Here is a 20,263-nt window from a genome sequence, read left to right as displayed (position 1 = left end):
GTACAACACTTAAGTGGTTGTATATAGGTACTGTGCAGAAATATTTCTGGCTGGGCCATTGGTGAATCATAAGAAACACTCTTACTACATATGTGGGCCTGGTGCAGTGACTTCATGAAGTCAGTGACAAAAAGCCTCCATGAAGTCACTGCTCTTCACCAAAAATAGTTCGCCACTTAACCCCCACTAAAACCTTGTTGTTTTTACAATTTGTCTTTTAGCACAGATTTAACAAACCAGATGTAACGTATTAATTAGGGATTTTTAGGGATGCTGGTAGGCAGATTTTGTTACCTCTCAGTAAAAAGGCTAATAAGTGTATCTTCTGAAATCTCCTGTGTCCATTACAGAGAGACACAAGTCAAAACTGTTTCAATTGCTTTTAAGAGACTGGATGAATACAAAGTTTTTGGGACATAAACAGATAACAAACAAGCAGCAGCAGCACTCATTTGAAGAATTTTACTCACAGCTTGTGTGTATACATGTTTTGAACTTTTCACTCACACCAGCTGCTCTGCAGAGGCAATCAGGGACAAAATGCCAAAAGGATTCGAGGACATTTACGTAACTCTTTATAGGCCTTGTCATGTTTACTTGTGACATCCTATCCTATAAGACAGAGCTTTTTTTAGAGAAGGACTTCTGGTCCACAAACAATAGGTGTTGTTAGGAGAGTATTTCTTTGTTATTCTCTACACAAACCTGTTGGCGTTCTGAGCCGTAGTTGGTACAGCACTTCTAATTTTGGACAGCATATGGAGCACAGCGTTCTAGAGGTGTTCAATTCATGTATGAACAAATCTTTAACCCTGCATCTTCAAACTGAATTGACTATACTGAATCATCAATGTCACTGACTGAACCAATAGCTTTTAGCAGTGGCTGGCAAATGAAGCCAACACAGAAATTAAAAAAAAATATACAGGAAATGTCTTTGGTTTTAGTCTTTGTCAATTTGGTCAAATTTGTCAACACAACAAGCACGAGGAGGTGCATATGTTTACTGAGATTGAGATGTCTACATGACTGTGAGTCAATGTATTTGTATTGTAACACCTATTCCATACTCATTACCCCTGACAAATACCCCCATATTATGATTAAAACCTAAAACTAATACTGAAACTAAAACTAAACATTTTTAAACAATAAAAACTAAACTCTGGAAACTAAACAAAAATATAAAAACAAATGAAAAATACAATACTACAATAACACTGCCAAGATGGCGACGGCCAGGGTCGACCACACTGAGCTTCTCAGAAACCTATGGGTGATGTCATAGAGACTACGCCCATTTTTAATAGTCTAAGCTCTGTGAGTTTGAACACCGCTCAGCATAGAAGAAAATGGAACAAACTAACTACGAATGAAATTGAACTGAGCGAAACATTTTGAATCTGGTGGAAACTACGAATCACTTTGATTAATAATTTATTGAGGGGGATTCAATCTCGAAGGTTTGAGTTGTTTCACCAAATTATACTGTAGCCTGTACAAACTGTCGAACCTTTTGCTATAGATGGTCAATTCCATGACCCAAGTGTTCCTGACTATAGTGCCTGCCAGCTGGCTTCCCAGAATGAATGGGTAAAGATGAAGCAACTAAACTCTGTTTTGGTGCTGTTGTATCGTAAGGAGTCACAGCTGCGGTTCGGTGAGGTAGGCAACCATCCAAAATCTCAGCTGTTCTGTCTCTTACACACTGGCCATGACCCATCGTCACTCAGGCAGTCTGTCCTTAAGCTAATTTGGCTGTTAGTGACCCATCCCTGGCCCGGGTCAGGAATAAACATACAAGCTTCCATCTGACACAGGCTCGGGGCATGGCAGGGCAGTCCATCTCCTCACGTCCCCATCACATTAGAGCCACTATCTCCTTTTAGTCATACACAGCCCTCTTCCTAATGATCCAGATTAGTTAACAGCCTTGGCACCGCGGCTGTCATGTTGGAACCCCCAGCTATCCATTATAGTCCACCTTCTCCCGGTGCCACAGGTGGCTGTTCCAATAACAGCCCGCCTCTAACCCAGATAGGAGACAGGCGAGAAATTAGATCAAAAACAGCAAGCTTCTCTCTCCCAGTGCAATCAGACAATAGCATGTGCGGAGCTGCTAAATATGGGTGTAGACCGTTGGAGTGTCTTATTCTCACTGGATTGTTTAAACTACCCAATTATCCACGAGTCTCCTGAGAGATGACCCACACTGGCCCCCTGTCCCAGGGCGGTGAGAGGAAGTAGGTCTCATTATATGACAAGGTGGAGGTGGAGTTTCCTCCAGCGTGGCAGCAGTTTCATCAGCAGGGTTGTGAGTTCAGATGGGGTCAATGGTGCACGAGGAATCTGCGTAAAAACGCACGGCACAAACCGAGAACACGACCAGTGAACCCAAACACTCCAACACTTCTTATTCGAATAAGTTAAGGCTCTTTATAGTTCATCGAAACCGATTGTGATATAATATGTCAAATCTTTTTTTTTTTGCATTTCTGCCATTAGATGCCTCTAAATGTTACACACTGGACTAGATAGAGTGCAAGTTGAAACAGCTTTTTAAATGTTTTGATGATTTTTTATGTAAAACCTACATCATTATTTTTAGTTACTTATTTTAGCTTTTATTTTTTTCTACTGGTACTGGTGTAATGATGTACTGAATTAATATTATGTTAGTTATATTAGCAACTATCTTGTATCCATTCTGACTTGTGCCGAGGTGCTTGGAGTATTCCTTATGTTGTAGGTTTTGCCACGATAGTGCCTCGACCTTCCAGAAAAGTATTTCATATTATTGCATTTTATATTTGTAATTCATTTGGATCCCTTTGTAGAGATGTCAAAGGGTCTCTTTCTATTGATCGGTGTCACAAGAAAACTAATTAAATCTACTTCGACTAAATGTAGTAAAACAATAAGACGTGAAAACCTCCGAGGGGGAGTGAAGACTTTATAGGCACTGCATATTATATTGCCTCAACTGTCAAAATGCTTGCATTATTTAAAAAAATGTTAAAGTGACAAACACAAGATTTCAAGACAGACAAAATCTGAAAAGAGATTAAAAGAGATAAACTCCCAGAGAACAGACAGCACTGCCACACCAGAGCGGAGCTTCGAGGATGAGGTTTTGCACTGGCGGCAGCATCTTGCAACTTGCAATCTAAACAAGTGACCACACATGAGGAGGCATCTGATTGTGTGCCTCCGAAATGACGCAAATGACACACTTAGAGCATATGTCTGGTGACAGCAAAGATCCCTCGACGAGAGGAGGGAGGGAAGCTCCGCAGCAGGAGACAGAAAGGATGCAGATGATTGCAATGGGCAACTTGTCCCTCAGCTGACCTTAATCATTGGAGTCATACTGTTGTTGCTTAATTTATCTGAATGATCTAACAGGAAAATGATGTGAGACAAGGGGGGGCAGCGTATAAATTTAGGGACATGGGTAGGAGGGTGCTGTGTTACTGCTAAAGGCAACATTTTGAAAGACATTAAGGATCTGATTCATTTGATGCTCATGGTGGTTTGTGATTTGTGTAAGAAGTGTAAACAGCTGAAGGACACGATCATGAAAAGCAAATGAGGTCTGAGACATAATGTTGCTGTCATGTTCAGTGCATATGGGCTCATAAAACAAGTTCTCTGTGATTTTAATGTTTTTACTGACAGTCTTTTGGCTCTATACAGAGTGGTGTCTCTTTCTCTGAATAAAAGAACTAGCTGCTGTTAACACAGTCTTCACTTTGATGCTGAGTAAAGCTGGCTAGCTAGCCATATAGCATGTTCAGCCCTGTTAAGCTAAATAAATAAAAGGAAATATTTTCTTCGACTGTGTATTGTGTGTATTTACAGCAGCAGCTAGATATTTGATTCAGGGTGACTTGATCATTGTTGCTCTAGCTAACAGGAGCCAACTCGCTAAATACAGTAACATTGCTCACTATAAAACCAGATACGTTGATTTAACTCTAAAAAACAGCCTTAATCAAATGGCTTTAGTAATTTTAAGTGGCTGACTTAATTTTGATAATTATCATTTGTATTGTAAAAACAAAGTACCTGGAACCTAAGAAGTATCAAGAATGTTTTTTTAAATTACAAAATGTTTGATGAAATCCATTTAAATTTTGTTTTACTTAAAATAACTTATTGTATTACAGTATGCTTGATTAAGAGACATTTTGAAATAACAAAACACTTTATAAAAAGGGCATTTTGAAATAAAAATGTCCAATATGAAATAAATACAAAACTATGCTATATTTTACATAATTTATTCATCCATATAATATATATATAATGGAACAGTACCGGAAAGTCACATTTTTTAAATCATCACGTATCACCCAGCTTTACCAGGGAAACCCCAAGTCATGACAGTTACTGTAAGCCTTTTTGTTTTCTCTCTGCCTTCATGGCTCCTTCCTTTCACCTCGGGTAAGAGAGAACTCTGCGGTCCTGGGTGAAAAAGAAGCAGGAGACAGAGCAGGGGGAGAGGAGCAGGAGGAGGGGAGGCAGGAGAGCTGACTCACTCCAGTGTGGGGGCTTTGGTGGCGCAGAGGGGCACTGAATCATCTGGAGCTTTATTGAATATTTCCTCCATTTGATGTCATTATCGCCCCAGTGATCATCACTCCCATCATCAGCGCGGTCCCTGAGACTCCAGATTACAGGCAGGGGAGAGATAGAGGAGGCAGAGAGACAGACCAGGGGCTGAGGGGCATTTGAGGTAAAAGCCAGCATGCAAGATGAGACTGAATAAACAGAAGGAATACCAATGTTCTGCTTGGACAAATAGCAGAGAAATGGACTTGAGATTGAAGAAAGGAGCTATTTAGCTGAATATGTGGGGATGTCTGTAATAAAGTGCAGATGTATTTGTGTTCTTAGAGGTAAAAAGGCTGGAAGCAGCGGGAAAGAACTATTGATGGTGTTGGATCACAGAGTACAGTATCTGCTGGGAGTGAGTGTGTGGGCTCTAATCAATGCCGACTGAGTGATCAATACATTATTTGCTGCTGCACAGAATTTCTCTCTTGAGCCCACACATAAAAAAAAAAGACGACAGCAGAAGTCGTATTTAAGTCATTTCTATTTTTATTAGAAATTGATCACATTTCAACCCAAGCAGTAATTTTTTAACCTTCAATGTGCCATGCATACAAAATCAGAGTCAAGTCAAAAGACAAGTGTCCACCTGTTAGTGCCCAATAAAGTTTATATTTGTAAGGGGTTGATATCAAAGTCTTTCTCCTGTGCAATTAATATTCACAGATATGTACATTCAAATTAGTCAGCCTCAAATATCAAGCATCCTCGCAAAAAGAAAGCAACATTAAAAGTAAAAAGTTACAAAAAACTTCAAATTAAACAATATATTTCTCTTTTAAAATATAATTAATAACTATTCAGCTAACATGAGTTAAATTATGATTGCTTCATTTTTAACCATAGGCACGTCGTAGATAGGTGAGGCGTCGTAGAAGCCAAATGGAGGCCATGTATCTCTTCCTCTCTCCTCACTGCAGCTCATGCTTGTGTAAACAAAACCACAGAGCTATTCTACGGCCCTCGTAGGGACCGCTTCAAAAAATAAAAGTAAAAAAATAAAAATAAAAAACTGAACAATGTCTAAAGGTTTCCTCGGCTCTGGCTTCTCACAGGGTAGCTATCGGATACGTGATCAACAGAGAAGGAACTCTACTAGGAGGTCTTTCAGAGATGTCATGGCTCACAATGATTGGTTTCTTTGGTATAAACCACCATGACTTCCTACAACTACGAGAATTTTCTTCATTTGAAATGAATACATTAATGATTGGAAAAAACAACCCCCGCCTGCTCACTCTCTTTGAAACAGATTTGTCAACATACAAAACTCAATGCCTTCTTTAACGTGAAAGAACACGACTGATGTCTGTGGATGTGGCAACACGTCGATCTCAGCTTTAATGAAACGTGGGGTTAGTGTGATGTCATCAAAACTCACATTAAACATTTGAGGAAGCGTCACACCAATTATCTGTGTAATTACAAAAGTTGAGGTAATTCAGTATTAAAGAATCAAACTTTCTTGTGTTACTAGTGGAAAAGTGGGATAATGTGTCTATTTTACAGTTGCCTTTATGTTTATCAGTGTATCAATTCTCACCAGTGACAGTGATATTATACATATAGTCAATTAAGTCTTAATAAGTGATGTGAGGGAAACACGGTCCATCTGTGTGTTAGAGGGTGTTTGCTCTGTCATAGATATTTGTGTAATGACACCAGTATTCTCACATTCATTATGGTATGGGGACATGATGGTGGGATTTAGCTCTTTTTTCACTGCTGTGAAAAATAAATCAGGACCCTCAAAAAGTGTTGAACTTAATTAAACGTTAGATAAAATAACAGTTAATAAATTAATCAGTGGATAAAACTGAAGGCCTTTAAGAGATTCGTCGTTTCTCGTGACTTTTTTTTGCTGTCATTCATTTTCATGAACATTGTTTGACATCATAACGAACTTTCATTCATTCACTAGTAATGAAAAATACTTTAACATATTGATAGAATAACATGGAGGAATACATTGCAATAGTAGATTATCACAGTTTTTCCACAGCTGTAATGTTAATTCTCATCCTATGCAAAGACTATGGCTATTGTGAGTATCATCTTAATCCAGCCCAATAAAACTGTCAGCAGTTCTGAAGTGCGCATTACACAATCAGATACATGCTTAGGATATCTTTTATGATATACTGATCCTACGCTTCCTAAAAATATACCATCATCTACTTCTGTTTTCTGAAAGGGAAAAGTAAATAGGGGAGAAAGAATGCGAGTAGGAAGAAAGGAAGTGTAGATAAAATGAAAGAAAGAAGGAAAGAAGGAAGGAGTGGAATGAGCTAGTAGGTCAGTACTTTCTCCCCATGGTGACTAATGAGCCTCCACTGTCCTGGACAGTATTTTTAGGATGCTCTACATGTCCGTTGAGACACGCAAGTCGCCAAGGTGACCTGTTTTCACCATGATCAACTATGTATCCCAGAGTGGCTGCTGTTTAGGAGGAAGAAAGGCAGGACAAAAAGGAATATACTTCCCCTTGAAAGTCGTGAATTTGGCACACTTCATGTCCTTTAGCACGGCATCTTCAAGTAAAAACTTAATAAAATTAAAAAAGAAAAATAGACCCCGCAATAGTTCCTGTTCCAGTGAATGCACATGCTGATATACTGGATTCACCTAAGGCAAAAAGGATTGTGAGTGAGTGTGGAAAGTGCTCTTTGAGTACCCCTCCACATCTCATGTCCAGAGTACTGCAGAGAGTTACCGTAGTGGAAGGGGTCCTGTTAGAAGGAAAGCACTAGATGGTTCAGGGGAGGTTTTTCCTCCCTCACCTCTCCAGCGAACCAGCTGAGTCAGGATGTGTCCCCTTCAGGTTGTTCTCTTCCTTTCTCTCTGTAGATCTCTCAAGGAGACATGTTGAGTAGTTTTGTAGATTTATTGGGGTAATTGATGGCCAGGCTGATGGCAGCGATGTTCTTCAGAGCCTACACAATAAAAAAGTATGTGAATGAAATACAGAAGAAAAGGTGTGAGGGGAGACCTGAACTGAGTGAACCTGAGAAACTGTTTTATTCACCCGTGCTGTGCACTGCATGTTGAGTGACGATAACCAGGGTGACTAAAATGAAGATGGAAAGACTCCTGTGCGCTTTACGTCACCTTACTTAATAATCAAAAGTGCCTAACAGACTGAACTGTCATCAGTGTTTTTGTTCACTCCGCTGACATTTGTTCACTGCTACCTGCAAGGTGGTGATATCAGTAAGTTGTTTCTCTCTGTCTTGGTCCAGAGCATAGAACTACTGGACCAGAATGTCATTAAATCTGGTATGGTTTTCCAGAGGAGCGTTTCTATTTTTTATGACATTTTTGGGGCTTTTTATGCCTTTACTTGATAGGACAGGTGAAGATAGACAGGAGAGGGAGGAGAGGAAGGGGGCAACATGCAGCAAAGGGCTGCTGCAGTAAAGACTCAGCCTACATGGGGCGCAGGCTCTACCAGGGGAGCTACTGTGCGCACCGAGAGGAACATTTCTTATGGTTTTAGTCTGACAAACATTGCCACTATCAGGTCAAAAACTCATTTTCAACTCAAGACTTATGATTTATTGGGAAAACTAAAAGCCACATTTCACTAGCCCCCGGAACGGTCCCGTAGCCAGAGGAAACTGTTTTTTGTTTTGCTTTTTTGTTCACGCTAGAGAGGCTGTCTGAATCCTGTCTGCATCCTAATGCTGGAGCCAGTGGTGCAGGTAGCTTACAGTGGTTTTTTGAGAGCTTGTTTGCTGAAAACAGCTGTGGCCGGAAATGAAGCTGATGAGAGCTGTTTACCATAACAGGCTCTAAAACCAAAACAATGAGCTGAAAGATACTAAAAAGCTCAGCAGAGCTGAAAGGAACTGTAGAGTCAGGTGAGAATTCTCTGTGGCTTCATTACTACAAGTGACCCCTTTTACAATACAGTCATTTGATCCATTGTTAATATAAAATATTAATTAGTGCCGCTTTAACTTACATCTCCCGTCACAGTGGTACCTCAGATATTGTGTCATTTCTAATACAAGTTTCCCCTCAAATATGTTTTTAGGTCTGACCGGAATTTATTATGCTCCCTTTACACTTTCACTCTTGTCGAAGTTCAATAATTTGTAATTTTTTTGTGGCCTTTCGCTTTATTCGACAGGACATTAGAGAGAGACAGGAAAGATGGGGGAGAGAGAGGGGATGCAATGCAGCAAATAGTCTGGGTCTGGACTCGAACTTGGCCGCTGCGGTAAGGACTTGACATGTGGTACCCGCTTTACCCAGGGCCCCAATAATTAGACATTTCTGAACGCTTTAAAATTCCTACTCCTTAAAAAAAATACCCGTCACCTAGTGATTTCCTCAGAGCTCAGAAGTCCAATACAGCTCCAGGTAATTCCCCGACACACAGCAGTACTTTAGTGGGGAATTCCATTGCAAATTTCATATCATAAAGACAGGTATTTTACAATGTTATCAGTGTTTAATTGAGTTAACAACAGGATGACTAAAAGCCAGGGGAGTAGTGGAGTGAATATGATCCTCTGAACACTGTCCAACTTGTGTTGTGATATAATAAATTAATCAAAAAATATCAGGCCGCTAGAGGAGCAAAAGCCTTCAAGAGAACTAGAAGAAAGTCTCCAGTAAGAGAGTTCTGTTTTCAGTGGCTTTGGACCATTTTTCCAGGCCGTTGAGAGTGAATTTACTCTTGGACATTGCATCATTGTTATCATAATAGTTATGACTACTGCCAAGTCACCTATGGTTTTGTTTTCAAGCTGACAGGTATTAGGTAACTGCTCAACAGAACCACCCACAATGTTTTTTCACAACCCCGCATCCTCTGCTCCTCTTAACTGCCTTCAGGCTCCTCTGCTGTATTACGGGGTCCACAGTACAAAGAACGCAGTGGCTCTCTCTGCCACAAATGCTAATGGACTGTAATTACCAAATACATTAGTCCTGAGTGAGGCCCACACATATTCAAAACAAGGGGAGGAGGGTGCGGAGTGATCTACTGGGTGTCAACAGCTTGGTGATTCACTAGCAAAAGAGACTCCGGCCGCGAGCTGACTCACAGCGGCTGAACACCGTTCAATCAATGGGACTGCGTGTTGAAGAAAGGGAGTTGCATTATATTAAAACACTTGAGGGTCGCGGGCAACTTCTTCAAGCTACTATCATCGGTGTCAGGCAGCATTTCACAAGTGAAAACATCAAAGACGACCTGACAGAGCCTGGCTGAAGGCAGAGATGTAAACAGTCATCAGTGGTTATTATGCAGAAATAAAAAAGGAGTTAAGGTCTTACCATTGCAGTGTGATTGAGGAGCTGCTCGTCAGTGGTCATGGCTAACAAGTACTCCTGGAGGATTCCCTGTGCCTGGAAAACATATCAAAGGCTGGTCAGAAGGGTTTCCTCTGCCATGTTTCCAAATGCATCTTGCGAGGAAACACAGATAACCTCGCAAGCCAGATAACTGTCATGAATAAAAGGAACTTCCCAAGACAGACTACCCTAGGAGGCTACATAAGGGATGAATTCAGTTACAAATGAGGCCTGGTTCCCTGACCACTCTTCATCTCCATCTCAGCATCAAATTTAACAGTGGAATGTTGGAATAGTGATTCAAATTATAAACAAACTGAAGAGAGCTTCCACTAAAGCCCTACGGGAGAGACGTACCTCGGGTTACATAAGCACAAGGAGTTGGGGAACACAGATAAGACTACATAGCGGCTAAATGGGCTGAGACTGGCCAAATGGAGTTTTTACAGCGCTGGAGACACAGTCCAGAGACCCGGTCCACCATTCATCTCCCAGCACCCCAAATGTTTATGCTGGGGAACATCCTAGGACCATTTGTACAGTCAGTAGTGCATGACATACCGTTTTGATTCCTAAATATAGCTTTCACTTCCTGGGGTGGAGAGTTCATTGAGTCTCAGTGGACCGGGCCGCCAACTCCATACAAAGAACGAGGACCGATGCTGGAATGTGGACAGCGAAGGCCGCTAAACCTTTAAAAATAAGCTGGTTCTAGGCTCAGACCTAATATGGCCACAGAGGATTCCATGATGTGATCAGCCACTCATTAGCTTCCCATTATTTTACAGTAGAGTCAACGTGGAGCTGTTGAAGCCAGCTGTATGTCATCACTGCAGTTAAGCTCAAATGTCAACATGACATGAGGGCCACCAACCTTTGTCAACACTAATCCTTACTTTTTAGGAAGGTGGTGACAGATGCTGCACTGTGCTGGAGGTAGAGTACCCATTTTAGGCTACCAAAGCTAATACTTATTTTCAGGTGATTATAATATAACTATGAATTTTATATTCCATTTCTGCCAATAGATCCTAAATCTTACACTCTAGGTCTTTAAACAGTGACTTTTCCGCTCTATATTAGCGTCACAGCAGTCCTTGCTCGTTATAAAATCCTCAGTGAACCAATGCAGATGTGAACATAACAGCAGTGTAACCACTTTCACTTAAATCCAATCTAGATGGTGCACAGCTGAGTTGACGCATGTGTAACCCAGTTTAGAATCACATTCGCTTTATTTAGGTTTGACCGACAGCCACTTTTAGAAATTTCTTGTCATACTTTGAACCACATCCTCAACCACGTTCAACACAAACCAAAGTTCACTGTGACGGCTGCCACAAGAAGTGGCAAGTGTGTGTTTTGTTTTTAAACCAACATTAAGGTATTTTACTGTTTTATCTGGAGCATGCTGGCAAAACTTAGCTGGGGAAAGTGAATGGGTCAATATCTACTAACCACTGTGAATGCACTCCATAATACTCCTTACCACAAACAATTCCATCTATGCATCTTTTATTTACCTCTGCTAAGGGCTTCATCTCATAATACTTTGAGATGTGGATGAAGAGTTGGGGGTGACTGCAGCACACAAATGTGTGTTGTGTTAATAAAATAGGGGTCATGCTCTGTGAAGATGCTCTGCTGGATGGAGGCGCCATGATGTGACACACACCAAGTGTGTCCATCATTGCTAACACAAGGCCATGAAGGGCATCCCAGGAAAAACTACTGAGTACTGCTACTGCCCCCTGGTGTTTGTGGACACATACTGGCATCTCAGGCTCCCTCACATGAAACAACATTCAGTTGGTGGAGATGGGAGTGCAGAATCTATCCTGTATGACAAGTCAACCGATGTAATTTTATTGTCAGATCAGCAGCATCAGGCCTTACCGACCAGACCTGAAGGGAACGGGAGAGTTAGTGCTTTTCTGGGACCGTCTGGTTCAATTGCATCTACAGATGGGAAACTCCTGGCTGACGGCGTGCTCATAATCCTTAAGACTTCTCTTAATCAATAATTCAATAATTTAGACAGAGAGAGAGAGCGAGAGCGAGATATATATATATATATATATATATAGAGAGAGAGAGAGAGAGAGAGAGAGAGAGAAGAGAGAGAGAGAGAGAGAGAGAGAGAGAAAGAAAGAGAAAGATAGATAGAGAGAGAGGCATCACAAAATGGATAGCATCTCTTCCTCTCTCAAGCAGTCTGCAGGGAGCCAGTGTGGCACTGTGCTGTCTGGCAGATGGCAGGGCCGGGCTTTGGCCCTGAGCCCAGCAGAGAACAGGTGGGTGGAAGAAAAACATGCTCATCTCACAGAGAGACAGATATAGACAGAGAGACGGGGGAAAGACAGAGGTAAAGAATAAAATGTTAATTTTGTTAATTTTACACATCATTTCATTCAAATTGCCTCGCACTGAATATGCTATCGAACCTAAAGAAAACGGCGGACTAAAAAATGGTTTCTTAACAATCAGCCTTGTTGACTCCATTTATATTTAACTTACAAAGTCAATAATGCTGTCATCACAGCAAAAACAACAAACACAACTGAACAAATGCCTAAAATGTCACTTAGCCACACCTCCAGCTTTATCAACGACAACACATACAATACTGGATGTGGCCTGTATATGTGTGTGTGTGTGTGTGTGTGTTGTGTGTGTGTGTGTGTGTGTGTGTGTGTGTGTGTGCGTCACTCACAATGGCACGGGCCTCTGCGATGAAGAAGAGTTCAGTGAGGGCTCTGTGAAGAGGCAGCAGCACAGTGATACTGGTGGGATCCTGGCTCAGGCTGTTTTCCATAGACATAAAGAGCTGCCATAGAGGTCGCAGCAGCGTCAGCTCACAGGCTCTGGGGTGCAAACAAATCGATAGTGAGACGAGTAAACACATGCACACAGGCCGGAGAGGACAACAAAGTTACATTCTGAGAAAAGAGAAGCAGTGGCTGAAAAACAACCAACAGCCACTTCAATGAAAACTTCATGCATTTATCATGACTTAATAGCGCATTTTGTAACCTCCAACAGTCATAAAGAAGCAAAACTTGATTGTTCAAACTGATGAGAGGATAGACCTTTCATTGTGACTAGATTGTACAGAAAGAAAGAAAAAAGAAATGTTTGTGGGAGGTTATTAAAAAAGCCTCTTTCATTAATAAAACTACTTCTGTGTCCATCTGTATGGTGAAGTATCACAACACACACAAATACACACATTTACTCTTCTATTGAGTAATTTGACTGCTGTGCCCTGGTTTGTCAGGAACTAAAGAACCCCTCCAGATGTGGTTTTATACAAAAAACTTGAACCACCTTTCCCTCATTGAAAAATACAGAACTTATGAATATGCCTTCCACATCTTCCACAAATGAAGTTGCAAAGTGGGAGGAGTTATTTATGCCACACCTGGTTCAGGAAGTAAAAGCGCTGTTCATTATCCCAAAGACAACATTTTGTGCCTCACAGTTGGATAGCATGAAACTCTCCCAGTTAAATCATCAGCACAAAACTGAAACTGAAAACAAAGTCTGCAGCTTAAATCAATTCAAATTTATATTCTGGTTCAGGTTCTTGTTGTGGGAAAATTCTGCAACTATTGTGCCGTGTTTTGTTCTCAACTGACTGAACTGATCTCACTGATCAGAAACAAAGCTGAAATAATAGACTGGTGCCCATAAACCTACAGAGTCGCTGCATTATCTGGGAGAGTGCCATGTTTCTGTGTTAAGTAACATTAAGGATATTGTTTGCAGGTAAAATTGAAATTGAAATACTGAATGAGGAAAAAACATCCCCCTCCAACTTCTCAACTCCATTGGACCATGACTGGCTTCCAAACTAGTTGAGATCCTGCTCTTACATCCACGTCTTCAACTCTTTTCTCAATTTAAGGTGAGCAGAAAAAAACATCCCACAAGAATCTATCTATCTATCTATCTATCTATCTATCTATCTATCTATAGTCTGCACATATATCATTCTGCACAGTGAAACATCCAAGTGAAGTAACATTTTTGAGTGGAGGGGGACTTTAAAGTCTGGTTAAAGGATGCCTTAATGCCTAGAAGTCAGCTTTAAGAATGTGTTTGCTGCCTGTGTGTGACATTTTTTTCTAAATTGTGTGATGGTGGCTGAATCAGTTTGCACATACAGTATGCAAATGCCTGCACACATCCTTCACCTCATTTCCGTGGTAGTGACATGAGGGATTTATGAGGGCTTTCATGCAAACCCTGTGTGCAAGTCACTGGTGCAATCCTGCACCTCTAGGGGAAATACACTGCTGAGGTAAAAATGTGCACTGGGTTGTCTTACTCTAAGCATTACTTAGGTCAAGGTGGATGGACTTTATGTCTAAGTGAAAATGTTTATCTATACATGACAACATAAACCTTTCAATTTAAAAAGATTTCACTGACAAGATAAAAAGTGTGAGAAGCACTGACGATAAGTAGAAGGAACGGGCAGTTTGTGAATACAAGATAGAAATGTAGAAGCAAAGCTGGACTCTTACGTCTGGGACTGACACTGCAGGAGGCGGAGCAACAAGTGAATGGCTTTGAGTCGCTGGTTCCCAGTCTGGCGACAAGCCACGCCCACCTGCCACTCCCAGATGTCAGCCAGTGGCAGGTGACTGAGCACTTGGTCATCTGCCAACATTTGCTTCAGTATTTCAAAACCTGGTTAGAGGCAAGCAGAAGTGCAGAGAGGTTGATAACCTGACCAACGTGGGGATTCATTTTTTTTGTTAATCTGCATGTTATTGTACCTGTCTGGAAACGTCCTCTGTGGCCTCCTGTAACAGTGAACTTGTAGCCCCACTCTGTGTTGCTCATATCTGACATAAATCTGTAGTACAGGGTATCACCTGAAAGAGACCCACATACAAGACACATGTTGATAAACATGATTTAAATGTATTCAATCTATCTGAAATGCGCACAAATCAATACTGAGTAGAAAATAAATTAACACATTTTTAAAATATTCCTCACCAGGAATCTCGAAATCGGACCATTTCTGAGGAGAGCCACTGAAGTTGTGGACATCCTGGAGGAAATCACTGCTGCTGGACATGATGAGCTCATCACAGCCTTCCTCCGTGTAGCAGCGGGAGTCAAATTTCACTGACAGGTAGATGGCCCCTGGAATATGTACCTTGTCCTGAAGAGAGAAAAGATGGACACAACAGAAACTGAATTGAAAAATCATACAGTACAGGAATAAATAGAGAGTTCAAAATACTAGAACATTATGTCACACAAGCTCCTTTTCAAATAAGGATCTGTACTGATAGCTCTCTATTGCAAAATCTTCTTTAGTTAGACAATGTTACATGTTGTGACCAGCTCAAAGGTTGAATCTAAGAAGAAATGGCTGTTAATTCAGTATTTGATGATAAAAATAAGACAAAAAAGGCAGTTTACTCACCTCAAAGTTGGTGTTGTTGTCATATGGGTGTTTGGACTCTCTGACCTGCACGGCCATACCTGGCTCCTCCATGAACTGGCAAGCAGTGAGAGACAGACTGCACAGCATACTTTGACTGCAACCCTTGAGCACCCTCTGAAGAATCTGATCATTAATGAGTTAACACAATCACATTAATATTACCACAAAACACATATAATGTATCATGTGAAAATCACATGTTGTACCTTTTACACACAAAACTCTCATTTACCAATGTGAATACGACACAAACTCCACATTCTCCTCCTATCTACCCACCTTCTCCCAGAGTGGTTTCTCCTCCAGCTGCATCAACATGTCCAGGATGTAGGCCATGTGTGAGGCACCATTCAGTTCCAGCGCCTCCTCGCTCAACGCTGCCTCTGCAGGCCAGTCGGCAAGCAGCGAGGCCAGCACGTGGCGAGCGTACAGTGTGGCGATGGCCTGGTTGACCTTCACCAGGTATTGACGAACTGCTCGATTGCTGCGCACATCCAGTTCCTTGTGCAAGAGGGCTGAACTTTTGGTGCGCCTTTGTTTGGCGTAGCTGAGCTGTAAGTCGGCCTCTGAATTTGTGATGAGCTTCTGGGCCACTACGTTGATCTCCTCTGTGGCCTTTTCACAGTGACTGGGTTTAGACTGTGGGAGGAGGGCGATGATGGGGACATAATATTGACATATGAAAAACATCCCCTCCAAACTTTTTCTCCAAGTATCTTATGTCTTCTTGTCATAGTTAGTAATCTTGACATTGGGAATGCCAAGATTATTAACTATCTAACTATGATCACTCATTTATAAGTGGTGCTTTTTGCAATTTCAAACTCACCACACATGACACCACTATCATATCAGTGTCCACGGCCTTGGTGTTCCTCTCCTCAGAGCGAGGTCGCCTAGTAGGTTGCCACTTCTGGGCCAGCGTACGGATTGTCTCATCTGTTTTTATCTCTTCTCCATCAAATCTGAAAATAACACAAAGGCACAACAACATACAGAGAGGCAGTATTAGATTATAAAATGTGACCTTTTTCATGGTGGATCATAAAAACAAAGTAAATTAAAGAGAAGTTGATGCTGACCTTTTCTGCACCTCCAGAAAGAAGGAGTCAGTTCTCTTCATCTGCAACTCATACATGGCTCGCAGGATGGGCAGAGGGGCGTTTAAGGCATCGTGGGTGATCTGCATTGGAAAAAAAAGAGACTTAAGATTATTATATCCTACTGTACTTTGCTGCATGTATTATAAATAGTATCCCTCATCACCTGGAAGCAAATCTTTGTCTCCTCATCGAGACCCTCTAAGGGGTCAGCCTTGTTGACGTCACTGTCGTCTGCACCACAACTGGAGTGGTCAGAGTCTTGCTCCTTGTCCTGCTCTCTTTGGTCTCGCTCTGGATCCTGGGCCATGGAATGGATCTCCCTCTTGGAGGAGTAAAGCATGATGGAGAGGATTTCTAGATCTCGCAGCAACCACAGCTTGCTGAAGCCTGTGCCTTTGCTGCACTTCCTCACCAGCAGCTGGGTCAGTCCTGACTGCTGGATGTCCTCCTGAGCTTGCTCTACTCCATGTTTCTACACAAGAGGACAAAGCAGAATGAAAAATCCACCTGTGGAATAATTTCATATTGTCTTGTTCCTAGCCTAGGTCCAGATATTGTTAACCACATTTTAAAGTTTGGAGTGGTAAAGACAAAAATACTACTGCCATTGCAGATTCCTAGGTCATGGCAGGTACCTTCAGTGTATTGTAGAGGCCTTTAAGGGCCAAGGAGAGAACCCAGGAAGCCTCCACAGCATCAGGAGAGCCATTGTCCTGGCTGGTCTGCAGGAGGTGACTGATGATTGAGGTGAAATTGCTCAGGTAGCGGCTGAGCAGGGTCTTTGGGAAGCCCTGGCCCTCTGACTGCCCTGGGAGAACGGCTGTAGTGGAATCCTGAGACTGGATGAGTTCATAGTCTTTCACTAAAAAGTGGAGAAAGCCCACAGAGGGTTAATTCCATGTTTATTTCTAACCTGGCAAATCTGTTAGTAGTGCTACAAATGCACAAACCTGTCTTCCTCTTGCGTGTCTTAACATCTACCACTGCAGCATGGTTCTTTTCTGTGAAGTGTTTGAGCAAGATCATGTTGTGCTGTTCGTTGGCGTTGTCAATAAACACCGTCTGCGTACCCACACACAGCACCTGACAGACACACAGACGAGTCACAGCTGAGCTTAGAACGTCAGGGAGGACAGTGTACAACCCCTATACAGTGGCATGTATTTAACCTACCTCAGGGAAGCCCACTAGCACCAACAGGGTGAAGAGGTTTGTGCGTTTGAGAATATGTGGCAGCTGCTGAATACAATGGTCAGTGAAGGCAGCAATGACTGTGCTCCACTCAGGGCAAGCATTCAGGCTGTGTAAAATATCTGCCACTGTGCATGCCCAATCCAGACCAATACGACTGCAAAACACAGGAAAAGAAGACAAAGATTACTCATATTTCAAAAAACAATAACAGCAAAAATCCATTCAGGTGTTCACAAATGCAGAATTGTCCTCGTAGTATTACTATCTGCAGCAGTGTCATCAAGAATATGGATATAAAAACTACAATAACAATAATCTATTCCCCTGGTATCATCAAGTTTTCCTTCTTTTACCTGTCTAAGCAGACGGCCCCAAGGCTGAAAAGCAGCTGAGTGGTCTTCCAGCCTTGGGTGTCTGTACTGGCTGCCTCTCCTTGTGTTAGCAACTCATATTTGTCAGCCAGGGCCTCTGTGACGGCAGTGTCGGCCTCCATTGGAGGGATTCGGAGCAGCAGCTGACCCAGTAGCCCCAGGGTGAGGTGGAAGGTCTCGTTGAGAGAGCCAGCATTGGAAATGACCGCCCTGAAAAGCTGGGGCAGGATGGAGCTCAGACTGGGTAGAGACAGGGTGCTGCCCTGAGGATACAAGAAAATGTCTGAAAATGTTATCTCTAAAAAAATAAAACATGTCAATGCTGATGCAATATTGTGAATAATCAACATTTCAGGGACAGGAGTGCATGTTGTATAAAAATTATTTAATGTTTTAACTTGACAAAGTCTTGATTTTGGTGTTTTTGTTTAATGTGTACATTAAAGATTGATAAAACTTCCATCAAATACACGCCTACAGCCAGCAGCTGGATATCTTAGCTTAGCATAAAGACTGGAAACAACTAGCCTGGCTCTGACTATACTCTATATAAACCAAAGAGTAAAAATGACACTTTGTGGCTTTATGGGGGGTATGAGTGGGACTATTTCTTGGCCAGCAGCAGTGACTTCTGTGAGTCTCTGCTGGTTACCTAGCAACCTTAGGATGACGACAAGACTATAGGAAGTCACTGCACCCGTAAAACTCTTTTCTATGGATTAAACAAAGAAAGTATAGGGTGTTAATTAGTGAGCTTTAGAGTTTTGGTAGGGGGATTTTGTTGCCTTTGGGCAGAGCCAAACTACCTGTTTCTCAGACTTAATGCTGAGCTAAGCTAACTTGCTGCTAGCTTCATATTTAACACACAGAATGATATCTCAGACATGAGTGTAATATCTTGTCATCTAACTCTCAGAAATAAAGCAAATGAGCAGATTTCCCAAAATATCAAACAATTGCTTCAGCATTACATGGAAACAATGGTCAACAACTGGTCTTTGGTTTCACGTACTGGTTTGGCTGGTGGCAGCATGGCTGCTAGTAGTCCCAGGATCCTCTCTCTGGAGCACTCTGAAAACACATGCTCCTGAAGGGGTACCTGGGGCAGCCTCTCATCTGTCTCCTTGACAACGTCCGATGCTGGAGAGTTGACTGTTCCTGGTCCAGAAGCTGAGAATGTTAAAAAACATACAAGATCGACAGCTAAGGGATAGTCATAACCACTAGTGAACAATATCAGAGCACCAGCCTGGTGGAGGTAATCTCGGTACTTACGTCGGACCACAGGAGAGAGGGGGTCTTCACTGGACACAGAAGGCGTCTGGCTGAGGCTGGGGGAGTCCAGGGTGTCTTGGGTAACCAGCTTCCTTTTCTCTCCCTCTCTAGTGCTTGGGGGGGATGACACCTCTGAAGGAGCAAGGGGAGGAGAGCCCAACTCTGTTGCCTTTTTCTCCTTACCTGATGGTTTACTCTAGTGGTGAGAGGATAACAACAATTCAATAGGTTGACAGCCCAACAATATGAGCTCTTAAACTGTAAAAATGTATTACCTACATTATAGACAAAACAAGTACATGTATGTATCTCTACCTATTTTTGTGCATCAGCTATATTTCCAGACCAGTTTTTCTGTGAATCTTATAATGCGACCAGCTAAAAACCACAATACACCCAATACACCCACTAGATGTGTTTGGCACAGATATCTGCTCTATTTGTTTTTTTGTAACTGTCATACTTCTTGCTGCCGTAATGTTCCATTCCCTAATTAGAGATCATTCAATCTTCATATTATTTTATAACATTATAACTGTTCCTCACCTTGTCCCTGGGGGATGATGGGGAGCAGATTGCTGCAGTGCTGCCAGGGAGAGAGGAGGTATCAGTGGCTGTACTGAGCTCCTGAGAGGATTCTGGAGAGACTGGACACAGCTCACTATCAGAAGCTGAGTCGTTTGATGAAAGTAAAGCCAGCAAGGCTGAGGATCGTAGACCTATGTCAACAACAATAGATGGACAAAACGTAAAAATATAGATTAGAAGAATCTGTGATACCATGTGACATATGGATCAACAACAAAGCCACCATTTAACAACTCTGTAATTTTGAAAATACTGAATTGTAGTACTGATGTAGTTTTGAACCCAAGTTCATTAAACAATGTGTGAAAAACATATGTTAAGCTAAGCTAACCGGCTGCTGGCTC

At 41.9% G+C, this 20,263-nt stretch overlaps 1 protein-coding gene across 2 annotated transcripts in view; it reads right to left on the bottom strand.

Annotated features, from left to right (window-relative positions):
* Positions 1–5,083: 5,083 nt before the first annotated feature.
* zzef1 (zinc finger, ZZ-type with EF hand domain 1) overlaps positions 5,084–20,263 on the bottom strand; it is a 29,068-nt gene continuing 13,888 nt past the window's right edge. Inside the window, exons 37-54 of one of the 2 annotated variants that reach the window (XM_051400289.1) lie at positions 19,878–20,050; positions 19,332–19,527; positions 19,069–19,259; positions 18,039–18,319; positions 17,665–17,839; positions 17,442–17,574; positions 17,127–17,353; positions 16,655–16,963; positions 16,471–16,571; positions 16,218–16,353; positions 15,668–16,027; positions 15,368–15,511; positions 14,932–15,100; positions 14,706–14,804; positions 14,451–14,616; positions 12,635–12,785; positions 9,904–9,975; positions 5,084–7,550 (exon numbers count right to left, since the gene is read on the bottom strand). In XM_051400289.1, the coding sequence (XP_051256249.1) occupies positions 7,470–7,550; positions 9,904–9,975; positions 12,635–12,785; positions 14,451–14,616; positions 14,706–14,804; positions 14,932–15,100; positions 15,368–15,511; positions 15,668–16,027; positions 16,218–16,353; positions 16,471–16,571; positions 16,655–16,963; positions 17,127–17,353; positions 17,442–17,574; positions 17,665–17,839; positions 18,039–18,319; positions 19,069–19,259; positions 19,332–19,527; positions 19,878–20,050 (3,164 nt within the window). In that variant the 3' untranslated portion in view covers positions 5,084–7,469. The remainder of the gene's footprint in view (positions 7,551–9,903; positions 9,976–12,634; positions 12,786–14,450; positions 14,617–14,705; positions 14,805–14,931; positions 15,101–15,367; positions 15,512–15,667; positions 16,028–16,217; positions 16,354–16,470; positions 16,572–16,654; positions 16,964–17,126; positions 17,354–17,441; positions 17,575–17,664; positions 17,840–18,038; positions 18,320–19,068; positions 19,260–19,331; positions 19,528–19,877; positions 20,051–20,263) is intronic. The other variant, XM_051400290.1, reaches the window with a different exon arrangement.

This window comes from Dicentrarchus labrax, unplaced genomic scaffold (assembly GCF_905237075.1).
Source record: "Dicentrarchus labrax unplaced genomic scaffold, dlabrax2021, whole genome shotgun sequence".
Taxonomy (NCBI): Eukaryota; Metazoa; Chordata; class Actinopteri; family Moronidae; genus Dicentrarchus; species Dicentrarchus labrax.
The sequence above is the reverse complement of the archived record's forward strand: the minus strand, read 5'-3'. Positions and strand labels throughout refer to the sequence as shown.